The 18,565-nt window shown below is 46.7% G+C and overlaps 1 protein-coding gene across 3 annotated transcripts in view; it reads right to left on the reverse strand.

Moving 5' to 3' along the window:
• The window catches only part of CPVL (carboxypeptidase vitellogenic like), a 122,435-nt gene that overhangs the window by 64,244 nt on the left and 39,626 nt on the right, over positions 1–18,565 (reverse strand). For all 3 annotated transcript variants that reach the window (XM_036761487.1, XM_036761489.1, XM_036761488.1), the window contains exon 7: positions 9,992–10,058. In XM_036761487.1, the coding sequence (XP_036617382.1) occupies positions 9,992–10,058 (67 nt within the window). The remainder of the gene's footprint in view (positions 1–9,991; positions 10,059–18,565) is intronic.

The following is an 18,565-nucleotide window of genomic DNA, read 5'->3' on the forward strand; positions in this document are numbered from 1 at the left end:
TGATTGGGAAATGGGACAGGCTGGTCATGGAGCAAAGAGGGAAGGATCAGAGGCAAGGAATGGGAGAAGGCCGATTGGAATGCCCCAGTTGGGTAGGTCATCTAGGTAAGAGTTACAGGACATTACAGATGTGAGCCATATAGGATAAGAAGATGCCAGTGGGTTACAGTCTTCACCAATGGACGAGGGACCCACATCAACTAATTAGATCGTGGAGCCCGTGAAGAACTGAAGTGAAATTTAACAGCAAGAAGCTGGCCCTCTGTGATGTTTTAACCTCAACACCTCTTCCCCCACATCTAGAAATCTGATGGGGTCCTCTTTTTCCAAGTACTTGGCTAAGACAGAGTAATATACTCCAGGAAAGGCTTAAGGAACTGACTGCTTACTCATACCCTAAAAGTCCTGAAGAAACGGCAGTCAATAAAATATTTAATGAGAATAATGATGATAATAGCTAACATTTACACATCGCTTACTCTGTCCAGGCACTGTGCTAAGCACTTTACAATTAATATTTCATTTGGCCTCACGAGTGAGGTGCTGTTATGATCCCCACTTTACAGATGAGGAAATGGAGACAAACAGTGGTTCAATGACTTGCCCAGGGTCACGTAGCTAAGCAGTGTCTGAGACCAAATTTGAACTCAAGTCTTTCTGATTCCAGAGCTGGTACTTAGAACAAAGCCAGTCCCCAGTAGATGCTGGTTAAATTTGACTGATTGAATCTGGAGAAAGCTCATCTTTCTCTTTGAATATGAGATGAAAGCGATGTAACTAGACAGTTTATCTGGAAAGGTTCTGAGCATCCTTGTGTGCTACAGACCCAATGTGAATTAAATGTATGGAATTCCCAGTAAGGAATCTCCCCTCACCAATGAAGATCAATATTTGTTCTGCAACTCCTAGAGAACTGACTGGGGGCAGAGTGGCTAAGTGACCCACCCAGGGTCATCAAGCTAGCCTGGATCAGATGCAGGACTCGAACCCATGTCTTCCCATCTGTGAGGCAGCTCTTTATGCATGAGACCACACTTCCTCTCACAGTGGAATGTGACAGAGCTGGCAATCTGAGGCTGCATTAAGGGACGTCCTGGATTAGGGAGATGATTAGATCATTACTCTCTGTCCTAGTCAGTCTAGAAGTTCTGGGTGCATTTTAGGAAGGTAATTTATATGCTAAAGAGCATCCCCAGGAAGAAAGCCGGGGCTGAGAAGGCTTCCGCTTCCTTTCCTCTCATTCTCTTCTTAACCCTTCACAGTCCGCCCGCCTTCCAGCCTCGTCATTCCACCAAACAGCTCTCTCCAAAGCGATCGACGATCTCAGCCGTCAAATCCTCATCCTCTCCATCTCTCTGTAGCCTTGGACTCTATAGATCACTCTCATTTCCTGGATATTCTCTTCTCCCTAGGTTGTTGTTATACAGCTCTCTCCCAGGTCTCCTCCGACCCCTCTGACTGCTCCTTCTCTGTCTCCTTTGCTGGATCTTCCTCTGGGTCACACCCACTAACTGTGTGTGTCCCACAGGGTTTTCTCCCTCCCCCCAAAACTCTTCCCTAGAGCCAAAGACCATCCTCCCAATCCCATGCTCAAAACCTGTGTGTCCTATTTGACACCTTCCTCTCCCACTCCTCATAGCCAATCCATCATCAAGGCCTGTCTCCACCATTAAAATGTGAGCTTCTTGATATTAAAAAAAAATCATAACAATCAGTCCCGCCCCAAAGTGGCATGGGCTGCCTCAAGAGGTGATCGACTGCCCCACACTAGTCGTGTCCAAGGAGAGCCCGCATGACCACACATCGGACATTTTCTTTCTTCACTGTTCTTTCTTTACATGGGGCCTCCTCCATTCTCCCCTTTTCAGCTCTTTTCTTCCCCCATTAGACTGTAAGCTTCTCGAGGACATGGATTGTCTTTCTTTCTACTCATAGTTGTATTCCCAGCTCTTAGCACTGTCCCCGGCACATAGTTGGTGCTTCATAAATGCTTGGACAGCTGCTGACCTCCCTGCCTCCCAGCCCTGAGATTTTACAATTCTGTGACAACCCTCTCCCATCCCAGTCCCTTTCAAGTGTCTCTCCCCTCTCTGTGACATCTGCAGGCCCCGACTTAAATATTCTTTCTCAAGAGTCACCACTCCATTGTCTATACTTAAAGAAAACTTGGCAAGTGCTGTCAGACATAATAGAAAAGAGCAATTTGTCCCAGGTCCCAAAGCCAAGACAGCTCTGAAATGCATCTAAGAAAACTCAGCAGAAAGGAAATTGTACTGCAAGGGGTTTGAGTCTTTGCATCATTAGGATGAAGACCCCAGTCTGAGCCTGAGAGCAAAAATCTGCAGGATGGTGATTTTTAAAGAAAGTTGGGATTTTGTTTGAGGAAGATTAAGAACTCCAGAGACATTCTGCAAAGTTCCTGAGTGCCTCCTCTGACGGGCTTTTAGAGAAATGAGATTGATTCTGTCAAGAAATACCAGGGAGGCAAAGTAAGGCAGGAGAGACAGCAGTGGGGCCGGGGGCTCAGAAGAGCCAGGTTTGGGTCCTGTCTCTGAGACTTACCAGCTATGGGACCTCAAGGCCAATCGCTTCACCCATCTGGGCCTCAGCTGTAAAATGGGCGGTGCTAGGGCCATTACCCTCCATCCACCATCTGCAAGTTATGTCTCCTATTAGAGTATCAGCTTCTTGAGGGCAGGGACAGCTTTTTGGCCTTTCTTTGCATCCCCAGTGCCGGCACACAGCAAGCACTTAATAAATGCTAGTTGAGTGAGTGGCAGGATGGCAGTAGGAGGCCTCTAAGTTCCCATCCCCCTCTAAATCTATGATGCTATGAACAATGCATGGTTGGGGAGTCCCAAGATCCGCGTTCTAGTTCTAGCCCTAGTTGCAGATCAACTTTGTGACTTTGGACAAGACGTCTAACTTCCTTGGACTTGGGCAGTTCATTCTTCTACAGAACGAGAGGCTCAGCCTATTCTATTCAATTCAACAACAGTTGAAAGGCAGTGGGCAGCCGGGTGGCACAGTGGATAGAGGGCTGAAGTCAGGGAGTTCAAATCCCACCTCAAGTACCTACTAGCTGTGTGACTCTGGGTAAGTTACTTCCCCCTGTTTGCCTCAGTTTCCTCATCTGTAAAATGAGCCGGAGACAGAAATAGTAAACCACTCCGGTATCTCTGCTAAGAAAACCCCAAATGGGGCCACAAAGAGTCCCACTGAACAATAACATCCAAGAAGAGAAAGGCTCAACACAATGGGAGAGAAAGTTAAAAAATAACACAGTCTCTGCCCTCGGGGGGTTTGTAGACAAATAGAGCTCAGACATGCACAACGAGTTGGTATAGGATTAAATTCATAGGATGCCACCCAGCAACCTCAAGGCGTTCATCTCCAAAGTTCTGCCTAATTCCTAAACTCCCCGAGGTCACACAGGGTGTCCCCAAAGTCTAGTACTGAGGAGACACCTTGGATCAGGATTACGACAGATTTGTATAATACAACTTCTGGGATTCTAAGAAGGGCCCCTGCCCTTCCTGCTCCTCACACAAACATGACATCCTCCGCTCATCACACTCCCTGCTGAAATGAAAAGACCAGTGGGAGGGGTCATCACAACCCACGTCTCTCCTAAGCTAGCCCAATGAGGTAGGGAGGGAAGGTATTATTGACTCCGTTTTAACAGATGAGGCTCAGAGAGCTGGAGGGACTAGCCCAGATCACATAAGGAGGAAGCAAGCTATCCATTACTTTTGGGGGGGAGGGACCAAAGCTCTGATTTAAGCAGTATTGGGAATGTCCAGCTAGGAGGCTCCTGCTACCAGCGATGCACATCTATAGTGTTCCTATGACCTACTGCCTTAGCATGTTGCCTATGTGCCATGGACACGAAAGGAACCAAAATGGTGGTCACCAAGATAATATCATGCCTTGTGAGGACTGGTTGAAGTTAATGAAGATCAGGTGGTCAACCCCCAAGAGGGATGGGGGGGGGTGGCTGTCTTCAAATATTTAAGTGACTTACCCAGGGTCACCCTATCAGAATGTTTCAGAGACAGGTCTTGAACCCAGGCCTTGGACTCTGAGGCCAGCTCTCACCATTATTCCATGCGGCATATCAATCACTCTAACGGGTGCTCATCTATCAAATTGTTTTAATCTGGTGGCTACCTGAGAGCAGTACTCTAAAGGAAGAGAACAGAGTCTGTCAAGTCAGCAAGCCTTTGTTAAGTACCTGCTGTGTTCCAGGCATGGTGCTAAGTTCTCGGGATACAAAGGAAGCCAAAATAAAATCCCTGATCTCAAGGAGCTCACAATCCAATGGAAGGGAGACCATGCAAACAATATATACAAATAAGGTATTTATTGTTGCTTTAGTCTTATCTGACTCTTCGTGACCCCATTGCGGGTTTTCCTGGCAAAGATACAGGAGTGGTTTACCACTTCCTTCTCCAACTCGTTGGACAGATGAGAAAACTGAGGTAAGCAGGCTTAAGTGACTTGCCCAGGGTCACACATCTAGTAAGGTCATATTTGAACTTGGGAAGATGAGGCTTTCTGACTGGGGCCTTTATACTCAATGCACTATGGTGCCACCTAGCTGCCAATATGCACTTAATAAATGCTTATTAACTGATGAATTGGTTGATTGATGGAGGATTTTAAATGGAGAGGTCCCTAAAATGTCTATTATGATGCAGTTAAGGAGCCTGAAGTTAGTAAGGCCTGAGTTCAAATCCAGCCTCTGACACTTACTAGCTGTGTGACCCTGGCCAAGTCACTTTTATTCTCTGTGATTCCATTTTTCCAGGAGATAACAGCACCTCCCCCCCAGGTTGTTGTGAGGCTCAAATGAGATAATCTATGTAAAGCAAACAACTTTAAAACATGGCATAAATGTTAATTATTCTCATTAACATTATCATTATTAATGTTATCCACAAGTCGATTGATGGTGGTTTTAAAATGCAGAGTTCCCAATTAAAATCACTATGTCTGAAATTAGTCAAAAACTTTGTCTATTATAGTCCACAATTGTACTCTGGCTGCAAAATTGCTTGTAACGAGTATCTGCTGCCTTGTGTGGACCAGGAGGACACACCCGGATTTAACCACAAGTCCCCCACCATGAAGGGCAGGATCCCTCGCCATGACTAAGGGATATATCCCAACCCCAACTGTTCACAGAGCCCAGGATGAGGGACCCAGGTTGACTTCTCTCTTCTCCCCATCACCTCACTGCTGCCTATGGGTCACACCAGTGCCAAGATCCCAGCCCCCTCCTGTGCTCCTGCCTCATGAGCCCGGTGCCTGGCTCAGAGTGGATCACACTTTTAAAGAAAGTTAATTACGGGAATTAAATGCAGCCTGTTTCCCTTTTTTGAAGTCGATTTTTCATGCCCGGAGGAGGGGTGATTTACCAGACACATTTGTCTCTCTTTAGAGAAAATTAATTCCAGTTGGTATTTGGGGCAGAAGGGAGGGGAGGTGGAAAGGAGGCAAAGATGTTTACTTATTCGCCTTCAAACAGCTTGAAAGCAGATGCTAATAAATTCTGGCTCTGGGCACCTCCACTGGCCAGGCAGGAACAGGGAGGTGCTGGATATTTCGCTTCTTCTCATGGTTTGTCTTTCCTTTTCTTAAAAAGTTCTCCAGATATGAAGCTTTCTGCTTATCTCCTAGTTAACATGGACAGTTTGTCATAAAGATAAATCTTAGGGCTCCAGAATTGTTGAGAGATGCCAAAAGTGAGAGGACAATGACAGGCACTGAGACCAGGGAGACTGTTCATTCCCCTTCTCTAACCAATTATATTAATACCCAGGTAGCATCTTTGCAAGTCTTTCAGTAACATCTAATGTAAGCCCTTCATTCTTTTGGTTAACACCATTGTTACTCGACAACAACCCCCAATCCTCCATAGAACTAACTTGTAGCAAAGACAGTTAAGCAAAACAAACACCAACCAAGTTGGACAGTACATGCACGTCTCTTCCCCTATAGTCCACCTTTCTACTGAGACGATCCTGTTTGGAAGGGACCCTAAAGCTCGTCTAAAGGTGTCAAACTCAAGCTGCCCACAAAAGGTGTACAATCTAAACCAGATTTAAATGCAATTCAGAAATATTTAACAAAAATAAATAAAAATATAATAACATAGATGATGTTAATTTGTGGTTTTCTAAGTCAAAATGCAGCTGTTTCTATTTGAGTTTGATACCTCTGCTCTACATGAATCCCTTCATATTAAAGATGAAAAACTAGACCTACAGAGACTTGCCCAGAGTCATACAGAGAGTGTTTTTCCCAGCATTCCTCAGGAATGAAGATTCATGCCCCTCCATTGGCTGATGATGAGACTGTGGCTTCTTTTCCTACAAAACTTATGATTTTGGCACCCTAAGAGCTGCAGTCACATATAAAACCCCAAAAGGACAGATGGGGATGTGATGACAATAACATCACAGACAGCAGCAGCTTATCTAAGGGCACTGGAGTGTGAGGTCAATAAATGCTTGAGAATTTGTTGCTTGGGACTTCTCTTTCTAAGACAAACAGAGCAGGGCAGAGACAGTAGGAGGAGGGTACCTTGGGCAGCTCCAGGGTTAAAGAGCACCACAGATCCATAGGATGTGGGGCAGCAAGGAAGCTCAAAGAACACCCAACCTTCTTCATTTTGCAAGGAAACAGGTCTGAGAGGTTAGCATTCCCTGACTCCTGAAATCATTTTTCAGCATTTGCATTTACTCCCTTGGGTACGTATCATACCCTCCTTCCCCCGTAGCAGAATGTAATCTCCTTGAGGCCAGAAGGTACGGCATTTTTGTCTCTGTGTCAGCAGCACTCTGAATAATGCTTTCTTTTCACAGAGTGGGACTGAAGGGTTTTGAATTCAGTTGAAGTGACCCACCAAGGTCACCAGTAACAAGGGGCAGATCCAAAATGACCAGCACAACCTGGGTGTTTTTTCTACTGCCTTCCACGTGGGAGTGAATTGGATGTTCATTTTACTTCTACCAGGAACTACATCTAGCCAGGGATTTGGGAGTACAACAGCTGTGTACCATTAGCAGACTGGCCTCTACGTCTGCTCTGGAGGCGAACAAAGACTGTCCTAAGAGTCCAGGACCCAGTGATTAGATCTGTGGTGCCTTTGGTGTCAAGCTCCTCAGGCCTTCTCCTCTCTTTGCCTGAACTGGATGGGGATTCACAAGGGTCTGAGGGAGGTTCATGAACTATGCTCGTTTGAAGACACAGCATTGCCTACATCACAATGAAGGGAGTGAGTCCTTAAGAAACTGTGTTCCCAATCTAGGCAGAAGTTGCCTGTCTGTGTGTCCTAGCTGCATGTCCTTCCCTACTCTCACCCCAGTTTGATCCCAAGGGAAACGTGGCTAGTGATTGGTGTCAGGGCTCCATACCTTTTAAGAAAGAATTCTATTACTCAGAACTAAGCAGGTGCCCATCAATTTGGGAATAGATAAACAATATAGAGTATGCAGACATAATGGAAATGGCTATGATATAACAAATGACGAAAGAGAAGATTTCCGAAAAACTTGGGAAGATTTATATGAACAGATACAGTGTGAATTGAGGAGAACCAGGAGAAAAATTTATACAATTACAACGGTGTTGTAATAATAAAAAAAAAATTGGAAGACTCAGGAAGTGTGATCGGTGCACTGACCAACTGCAATTCCATTCCAAAGCTACTTATCTCCCAACAGAGAGGTGATGAACTCAAGGTGTGGAAAAAAGATATTTTTATGGACCCAGCCAGCACAGGAATCTGTTGTGCTTGATTATGCTCGTTTGTTACAAGGATTTTTTTTCTCTTTTTTCATTGAGGGAAAGAGAAAGTTAACATTTGTCATTTTTTTCTTAATGGAAAATAATATAATTAATTTTTTTAACCCACCAAATTTAAATATCTAATGTATCTTTTTTCTCATTTCTCCTTTATAGAAAGGAGAAAACAGACACTTTCTCCCACCCTCTCAAAGGTGACCTTGAAGACATGGAGATCTTTGTGAGTATTAATCTTGGCAGTGGAAAATACAAAAAAAAAAAATTAACGTTTTTTCCCACACACAGGAGGGAATTACATGCACAAAACCAGCATGCAGACAGAGAACAGACAAGCCAAAATCTCCATCCAAGTCTTGGCAGCTGCGTGGAAAGTCCAACTGTCTCATTCACAGCTCGTCCATGTTATTTACAAGGCAGGGAATCTCACACAAAGTACACTGACCTTGGGTTGGGTGCACAGACCCCAGAAGAGATGGCACCCAGCTCCATGCTATGGACTGCCTCAAGCCATCATTCCAGGAGACCTCACCATTAGAGGACTGAGGCTTAAACAAGCAGTGGCCTCCAGCCTTTACCAGGAGTCAGAGCAGGACAGGTGCACTTTGTAATAACACGGCAGAATTATAAAACCTTTGCCGATTTTCTCTAAGAGCCATAGTAATTGGACATTATGGGAATGGACCACCAAAAACCGGACAATCCCCACATTCCATCTCAACCAATATGTAAGAAGCAGGAGTTACCTATCCAGACAGCTACCTCCTTCAATTCCATCAACAAGGGTTTATGAAGTTTAGGATGAGGCTAGGTGGTGCAGCTGCACAGGGAGTCAGGAAGACCTGAGTTCAAATTCTGCCTCAGAGACTCAGTAGCTGTGTGATCTTGGACAAGTCAACTAACCTCCGTCTGTCTCAGTTTTCTCAATTGTAAAATGGAGATAACTATAGCACCTACCTCCCAGGGTTGTCCTCGGGATCAAATGAGATGATCACTATAAAGTGCTTGGCAAACTTTAAAGCCCTGTGTAAATGCCTGCCATCACAGGGGAAGGGATAAGCATTTATTAAGTGGCTATCTACCAGGCACATTTATTAAGCACCTGTCTACCAGGCACGTCTATTAAGCACCTATGTGCCAGGCACTGTGCAAAGCACTTTATAAATATTTTCCCATCCAATCCTCACAAGAACAGTGTCAGGAAAGGCCTTGTGTATGAAAGTGGTACATGAGTGGAGAGACTGAAGACAGGGATTCTCAGAGGCCCAAGTAAAGAGGAAGAGGAGGAATGAAGGGACAGCTGGGAATGAAGCAGGAGGTGGGGTGTCGTGTATGGAGGTGGGGCGGGGGAGCGGCCAGTAGCTAACCTGGCTGGATTCTAGGATACATGAGAAATGGGAAACAAGTCTGGAAAGATAGGCTGGTACCAAATGGACAAGAGCCAAACAGAGGAATCTGTATTTTGCCCAGAGCAGCAGGGAGCCTCTGAATCTCCAAAGGGGAGAGTGATCCTGTAGGCTGGACTGACACCTATTTAACAACTAAATGGACAACGGATTGCAGTGGGGAGAGACCCAAGGCTGGCAGCTTTCACTTCCTGTGCCCTTCACTCATCTATCTCTGGAGAGGTCAGAGTGAAGTGGATAGAGGGCAGAGCAGGGAGAGAGGCCTTAATTACCCACAAGCCAGTGTGTTAGGCTGATTGTGGAGCTATCTGCTGACTTGTGAATTGTCAAGCAAAGAGCCTTCGAAGTAAGAAGCCTGCACCTCAACTATATAGAATGAGAGGCAAAGTCCTCAGTCTCTCTGTCTCTGTCTCTGTTTCTCTTTCTCTGTCTCTCCGTCTTTATGTCTCTCTCTCACTCCCTCCCTCTCTCATTCTCTCCTTGGGAAAAAGGAGCCAACTTCTTTGAGTTTTCATTTAGAGAGTCCATGTGGTTCTGTGGAATGAGCACAGGTTCAAATCCTGCCTCCAACACCTATTACCTTTCACCTGTCTGGCCTCAGTTTCCTCCTCTGTAAATGATGGGGTGGGTCCGCACAGCCTCTGAAGTTCCTTCCAAGCCCCAGACCCACAGCGTTGCCATCATCCTGTGGCCCCAGTCTTTCCCTGAGCACGGCAAGTGCTGACTTCAGCCTAGACTGTGGCTGACCCTCATGAGAAAGCGTCACTCGCACTCACCTCTCCAGTGGCATAGAAATCATTCTTCCTGTATTCTGGGAACAGCTGGAAAAACTGAGTGAGCGCACTGTAAGAGGAAAAAAAATCATGATAAATCAGGGCCGGAATAAAACTAAACACCAGCCAGATAAACCATCAACAATCCACAGGCATTTAGTAAGCGCCTGCCTCAAGGAGCTGACGTCCTATGGGGGAGCAAGATGCCCACATAAGGATATACAAAATAGACACAAAGTGAATACAAGGTAATTTCTCGAGGGAAGCACATTCATACCAAGTTGGGACTGGCGATCAGCAGGCAAAACTTTGATCTGTCTTGGGCAGAACCAGTCAGGTGTGAGACGACCCTCAGGTAATTGAAGGCAAGGACCAGGCATGTCTAAACGCTATTCTGAAGGCCCATACGTCCAACATAATGAACTCTGTGCTGAAGCAAACAAATGTGGTGAATGGAACAAACAGACCATTATAGGCAAAGCCCTGAAAGGGGCATTGACTGTTCCGTAAATGCTTACTGCCTGACTGGTTTCGGGAGGAATGGACAAGCAGATAGTCAATATCAGGAGAGCCATTAACATGATTAAACATATTATTCAATCAACATGGGAATAAGTATTGTGTGAGATAAATAAAATGTGAAGACTTCACAGGGAAGATATGTATAAATATATATCTATATCTATACTAAGAAATGTTTAAAAAGGCAAGAAATAGGCGAGTGAAAAAAAAATTCTGAGGCCCTGAGGGTCTGATGGCCCAGTCTCTGGGAGAGTTTACCCTGAAACTTTCTGTTCTTTCTTCTGGTTCTAGTTCAAAGATTTGCTCAGTGAGAACAGGGTCATAAGGACCTGTTTTTCTCTACTGTAAAGAATGGACAGGGTCTCCCCCTCCCCTTATCCTATTCTTCTTCTTTAGATTCATAGATGTCACCTCAGTTGTAATCATTAACTAAGGGAATGGGGATTGGAGTTTCTGTGCCTCGATTTCCCAGTTCTTTGTCTAGCTTTCGTGCTCAGATTGTAAGCCTGCCTCCCAGCCAATGGTGAGAAGGGTCAGAGGTGGGTGGGAATTCTCTTGTGTTAGGTATAATTATGGGTGTCTAGCCCCTTGTAAAGTGCCTCCCTTGCTGGATTCGTTCTAGTGGGGGATGCCCAATTCTTGAGAATTGAATAAAATTTATTTCTGTTCCCATCCTGAGATGTCTTCTTATTAACTTTTAATTGGTGAGAGTCTTTTATCCCACACAGCATCTACCGCTTGTGCCAGGCTAAACTAATGACGGATGCAGCAAAGACCTTTGACACGTGTATGTTTCTGTTAAAAATTATTTTTTAAAAAAGTGCAGGCACAAAGGATATTCCCTTCGCATGGTTAAAAGAGAAGAGGGAGCTTTTACAGCAGTAATTAGACATAAAGTGTGCGTGAAACAAATCAAAATTAACTGGGCTGATAAGGAAGTAACATCTGACACAGTTCGAGGAAGGTGTCGGACAGAACAGGGCAGCTAAAAACTGACCCTTGAAGGCGCTCATGTACCCAGGTCACTAGGTCCTTAGGACCACTAGCAGCTGAGGGGAGGATGCTGGGGAACAAGTACAAACTGCACCTCCCCCATCCTCCACAACAGAGAAATTGGATTTGGACTCCAAAGGGTCCCGGGTTCAAATCCTGCCTCAGACGCGCATGGACATGAGCTTTCTGGAGCTTCTTCATTCCTCCAATGAGGATAATAATGACATTTACCTCAGAGGTTGTTATAAGCGTCAAGCGAAATGCAACATGCTTTGTCAGCCTGAAAGCAGAGCGCCAGTTGCATGCTCTGGCCCCTTTGGGAAAAGGAAGAGGATGAGGCGACAGTGTCCTTTATCACAGAGGGAACTCAAAGGGCTCTGGAAACCTGATTATGCAGAGGTGTGGGACAGTGGAGAAGTCACCCACACCTTCCTGACAGAGGCACTGTGCACAGCCTAACCAGATCCCCCGTTCCAGGAACAGGTGATGAAGGGAAACACAGAAAAACCAGGGAGCAGCCGCAAGCCTGGGGGAAGGCTGGCTGGGAACCACAAACGGGTATGGAAGGAAAACGTCCTCAGGAACTCAGAGCTGGAGGCCACTGGGGCCAAACCCCTCATTTTTACAGATAAGGAAACTGAGCTCTCCCAAGAAGTTGTCAGCCTAAAACAATCACCCAAAGCCGGGACTGAAACCCAGCTGCTCTGAGCTTTTGCGTTGACACCTTACGAAGACCAGCTGGGGTAACCTAGGTGCAGCATTTTACAAACCTCAAACTGATACTTCCAATGATTATCATTACTATTATCTGAAGGAACTGTGGATATTTAGTCTAGAAAATGGAAGTCTGCATGGGGGCGGGGGAGCATTAGCCGACCTCAAATACTTGAGCTATGAAGAAGAGGGATCCGACCTTCAGTTTGTTTTCAAAGGTCAAAGCCAGGAGCAACGAATGGATGGAAGTTGCTAAGAGGCAACTTCAGGTGGATGGGAGAAACCCTTCCTTCCCATCAGAGCTGTCCCAAGCCCAAGGGATCGCCTGGGGAGATGACTGGTGGGTTCTCCCTCCTCTGTAGCCTGAAGGTAGAGGCCAGACAGAGGCTGGTTGGGTCTGTTGTATCATCCCTGGTGTGAGCTGGGCCTGTGAAGTTTATTCTAACCTGGCAATTCTGGGATCTCCCAACACCGTGGGCCACAGTGCCTCCAAAGCTACAATGACCTTCCCAAACCACACAGACCAGAACAAACAGCAAGAGCCATGTCCCTGATAGCCAAAATGGCAGCCAGAAGTCCACAGTGGTGAAGAATAAGAGAAAAAAAAACTAAGAACAGCAAGGTGGGCCCTGAAGGACAATAACTATCTGACTTCTTGTGAACACAAATAAGCCAAGGAAAAAGGAAAAACAAACAAACGGCAATCTGGCGAAACTCTTTGGCTCTAAAACTGAGAGTTTGGTTTTTTGGGGGAGTTGCTTTTTTTCCTCTCTAAATGACACCGTCTCTCTCAATAGGGAAAAAAAACAAGAGGAGGCTTCAGATCTCCCTCCATGCTTGGGTTCAAGAAGCGATGGTGACCTCCCTGCCAAGATGAAAGCAAGGTGGCTGCTTCTGAATCCCAAGAAGGTGAAAGCTCAGAGGGCACCTAGAGGGGAGATGGACAAGGGTAACGACCTCCCTCATGTGGGCCAAAAGGTCTCCTCTACGTCACACCTGAGGCGCCTCTGACTCCACTCACTCTCAGACTGTTGGAGTGTGTTAGAGTTCATCTCCATTTATTGTGCTGGTGGAGCTTGGAGCCATTAAATTGTGTAAACCGCCTGTTGGAGATATAAATAAGGCTCCCCCCTGTCGACCCCAAGCTCATAACCACTGTTCCTTTCTATTTTCCTGTTGGCTGGAAGGCAGAGTTAGGTTTAATATAGTAAATCCCAGCAGAGCTTTGTCGGTCAGTTTATGGACGGTTTCCTCCAAGAATCTGACTCGAGAGTTTCCACTGGACAGCCTCTGAGGGCCCTCCCAGTATGAAAATTCTATTCTCCTAGGATTAGAGGCTTTATTGGATGAACTGACTTGAGAAGGTAATCACGCCTCTGGAAAGGCCTTATAAAGGATTTTATGGGGTTGAGGGCATGGAGAATGGAAAAATGAAACATCGCATAACAAACCACTGCCAAGTTGCCTGTGTTTCACTGAATTAATATGATCAGATTTAGGGAGGGTTAATAGAAAATCTTGGAAGGAAAATCAGAGGCAACCTAGTCCCATTCCCTCAAACCGAGATTCTGAATAAGTGTATAATGTGACCAAAGTCACACAGGTAATTGTCACAGCTGGGATTTGAACACAGGTCTTTCTGATTCCAGATCAAGCGCTCTCTCTACTATGCCCCAGTGACCTGGGGGCTTCCAAATTGAGAGCTAGAGAATGCAGAGCTGGGAGGGACCTGAGAGGTCACTAAGTCCATATCCTCCTCTTTACGAGAAGGGATCTGAGAGCCAGAGAAACAAAGGGATGTACCCAAGGTCACAGAGTTGGGATTTTAATCCAGGCTTCTCTTATTATACGTCCAATGTCTGTATCCCAGGCACATTTCTGGAAAAGCCCCTGAGATGCTTAATTTTGGAATCTGATTTTCTAACCTATTACAAAAGGGTTCCCCCCACACACACTGACCAAGTCCGATTCCATCTTGGTCTCTCATGACCTTGGGTCCTTGAAGGCTAGGCCAGGGAAGTCTGATCTCTGAAAGGTCCCACCAACCTGAGCAACTTTGGATAACAGATTTTGGTTCTGCTGGTACCAGGCAAATTATAAGGAGTCAGGACCTGAGTTCATAATTCTGCTGCTCCTTTTCTGTATGACCATGGGTAACTACTACCCTTCTTTGGATAGGGAGGCCTCATCCATAACACGAGGGGATTGGAAAAGATGGCTCTGAGGTCCCACCCGGCTCAAAATCACTGGAGCCTATGGAAGATGCCGTGCAGAGAAAATACCCACTTTCTCCGAGCCACAACAATGCTGTGGTTGTTGTCCCTTCTTCTTTATTGAAGAGGACCAATGACATCCGGAGGGAGATGTCTTCACTCGTAAGCGAACTGGATTTAAGTGAGGCAGGGTTGTGCAAAATCCTCAGCCTCCCTCTCTCCTCCAGAGTCATTGGACTCCAGTGGCGAGACACAGGTCAGGACACCTGGCGATGACCCGCACAACGATAGAAGACATTTTGAAGCAACAGGTCTCAGTAAACGCTTATTGGTTTGGGTTTGATTGGCATATTCATGCACTATTTAAAACACATTTCTATTGAATATCTTTTTACAGCACTTCTCTTTCTGTGTGTATATATGCGTATGTATGTATATATATATATATATATATATATATATATATATACTTACACATATATTCACACACATTAAACATTCTCCCATACACACATAATACAATGACATATGCATCACACATAGATACACACATGTATACCTATTCACACACATTCACACACTCATGCAATACACATACTCTCACACATCACACACATTCTCATACTTGTTCACAGACATGCTCCTACATTCGCACACACGCACAGTCACACACACACTTAGACACACACACACAATGTGCAAACTATAAAGGAGCCAGCTGAAATCCATTCTCTGCACCCCTTTGATTAGTGTTCTTCCTGTGCTAGGAGCCTGAAGGGGAAAGAACTGAAAACAGCCATAAACAATGGGGGCTTTGAACTCGGGTCTGTTTCTGCGCCACGCGAGAAGAGACGGACCACATGGCAGCAGTAAATATCCACAGTGAGGGTCAGCTGCGATTTTTAACGGTTCTAAACAAGGAGGAAGAAAGTGGGTGGGGGAGAAAGCAGGGCAGTGATGGGGATTCAGGCTCTAACTTGCAGGGGATGGATTTATTTCCTTAATCTAGCTTTCCCTGGGTTTGCTGGCCAGAGAAGGTGGGTCTGAACTGAGAGCTCATGAGGTGGCTGAGCACACAATAGCTTCTTCTCCTATGTTCAGAGGGCACCACGGAGGAGGATGGGCACCTGGGAGGGCACTCCTTTATTTCTGCCCGGGAGAAGGGGGCAGAGAAGGACAGATGGGGATTCTGGCGTGGGAACAGAACAACCCTGAGCATGTCTGCTCTGCTCCCAGACCTCCCAGGTGTGAAGGCAGAGGACTGGGCTTCTAGATATTCTGCCCAGAAATGAAGGAGGGTCCATTAAGAACCTGGCCTGGAGAGTCACCCAGAAAATCTCTAGGGACAGCGGCTATACCTCCTCCTGAACAAGCAGGTCCTGTATCAAGGTCAGAAGATGGAAAAGGGTGCCCCAAGTTCTTCTGCCTTCTCTACCCAGGGAACCTGGGCTACCTGCCCTGAACAGCCAGGAGAGAAGAAGGCAGAAGCTTCTGGTGGAGAGCTGGCCTCTGGGGGCAGGGCACCGGGAGAGGAGGGAGAAGACCCGAGTTCTAGTCCCAGCTCAGCCACACCCAGCTGTGTGGGAACAGACAAGCCCTAGCCTCTCTCTTTTCTAGACGATCCCATCAGTTCTGCCAATCTAGGAAGCCACCATTCTGCTCAGGACCACAGGTGGCTTTGGGAGCTGCCCATTAATAGTGAATTTTCCAACCAGGATCCTACTAGCCTGAAAAAATCCTGTCTTCCTCTTTAGGAGAAATTTACGGGATGAAAAGAATGATGGATATGAAGTCAGAGGACCTGGGTTCAAATCCTTGAACCACCAATGCCTACCTGTAGGACCTTGGATAAGTCACTTAACCTCTCTGCCTTCTATCTCCTCATCTGTACAATGAAGGGGCTGGACCAAGCAGCCTTCGAGGCCCTTTCCAGATCTTCCCGGGGGATCTAAGTGAGCTTCCTGAATGAGGAGGCCCATATCGACAGGAGGAGAATTAAGCTGGGAGGAGTAACCATACATATGACAGGGGAGCACCCAAGCAAAATGAAAATGGTTTGATGATGCCGAGTCAAGCAAATAGAACCAAGGAAAGATGTACAATCATGACCACAACAAAAAACCGAAGCTGAACATTGCACGGTTACACTGACCGAGACTGGCCCTGGTGTAGAACTGAGAAGATGGACCCTGCCTCCCTCTTTATAGAGGTGGGGGCCTATGGGTATGTAATACCACATGCACTGCCAGATATGAAAAATGTGTCAGCTGGTTTTCTTGAACTGCTTCCCCCCCGCCCCCACTTTTTTTTCATTTCTTCTATGACAAGGGATCACTTGATGGATAAGGGAAAAGGGAGGGATACAGCAAGGAATGGGATAAACAAACAAAAGCTAGCAATGAAAGTTGGACTTTTTAAAAAAGTTACTCTTTGGAGACAGAGGCAGTGTGGTGCAGTGAGCAGAGAGCTGGCCCCAAAGCCCAGGAGGGCTGTGTGACCCTGAGCAAAGGCTCAGCCTATCAGGGCTCCAGGCTACTTCTACCCTACCGAGAGGGGGCTGATACGCATTGGGGGAGGGAGTTTCCTCACCTGGAAGTTCCCTATGCCAGTGAGATCACAAAGCCAGTCCATGCCCCTTTGAGGTGGTCTGCCTGCCTAAATGAACAGACTGGGCAGCTGGGGGAGCAGGGGATAGAAGGCTGGACCTGGGGTCAGGAAGACCTGAGTTCAAATCCTGCCTCACACTGGCTAACTGGGTGGCCCTGGCAAGTCACTTAACCTCTGCTTGCCTCAGTTTCCTCATCTGTAAAACGGAGGGTAATAATAGCCCCTCCCTCCCAGGGCTGTCATAATGACAAAATGAGATCACATTGGTGAAGTGCTTTGCAAAACTCAAAAAAACAATCTCAATCATATAATTAATATGTGTGTGTTTATATAGAATGCTAAAGAAATGTTAGCTACTAGCTAGAAAGACATTGGCTAGCTCTGTGACCTTGGGCAAGTCACTTAACTTGGCGAGCCTCAGTTTCCACCTCTGTAAAATGAGGACGCGGGTGACACTTTATCTCACGGGGCTGGGGGAAGCTGAAATGAAGTGGCCTGTGTAAAGCGCCTCCCAAACATGACCACAAGTGGCGTGCCTTTTTTCTCAACTCACTTTCTCTGCAAAACAAATCCTTTACTTCTTAACGAGCAGACGTTCACTATGGGCCCCTGGGGACATGAGGACAAAGAGAAGAGGGAGAAGATGGAAGAGACAAGCTAAGGTCTGAAGCGCTGGTCTGGAACCTCCGATGGTCCTCTAAGATGATGAGAAGGGAGGGAGCTCCTAAGGGTCATGGCCAGAAAGCCTGGACTACAGCGTCCGTAGACACGCAGAGGCTGGGACCAGGAGTCACTTTAAGGCTCCAAGCCTCTAGTCCAGCAAAGGAGCTGACCTTGGGCAGAGGAGCTTGAGGGGGCCCGGCCTTGGCCAAGGTCACAGAGGCTGGTGAGGAGGAGGATGGGCAGCGGCCGAGCCCAGATGCCACTGGGGCTCCTGAGCCGGGCCCACCTCCATCCCTCCGGCGGTCTCCTGAGCATCTGGCTGGAAGCCTTGAAAGGGATCGCCTTCTACCATGTTTGGCTGTGCTCCCCGCAGCTTCGCAGGAGATGCGCCCCCAGGCTCCGAGCGAAGGTTTAAGATTTCATTTCCTCTTGTTACCCTGTCACCCGGAGTCTTCATCAATCATAGGCATTTTTTTTTTTTGCCAGAACAAATTGTAATACGATGAAAAGAAAAATACAGGGAAAGAGGGAACTGCGGACAGATTTTTTGAATTCTTTGTGTCAGACGGACTGGCCTTCCTTTTTGTCATCTAGCAAGAACACCTCCAGATGCTGCTGCAGAGGCACCAGGAATCCTCGGTTTGGGGAAAACTGTCATGGCGTCATGGCCACCAAGAAGGGCATGACCATCTACCAGCCTGTCTTGGCTGGAGTCACTTCCCTGCTGCTGCACCCATCCAACCCCGGGCCCATCCCTCCCTGCTCTCCATCCCCCTTCTCCTATCCCTGCGCTGGGCCCTGGGTAGCCCGTACCCCTTGGAATTCTGGGCTTCCTTCCAGACTCCGGCATCACTTTCAGCAGGAA

This window comes from Trichosurus vulpecula, chromosome 5 (assembly GCF_011100635.1).
Source record: "Trichosurus vulpecula isolate mTriVul1 chromosome 5, mTriVul1.pri, whole genome shotgun sequence".
Classification (NCBI taxonomy): Eukaryota; Metazoa; Chordata; class Mammalia; order Diprotodontia; family Phalangeridae; genus Trichosurus; species Trichosurus vulpecula.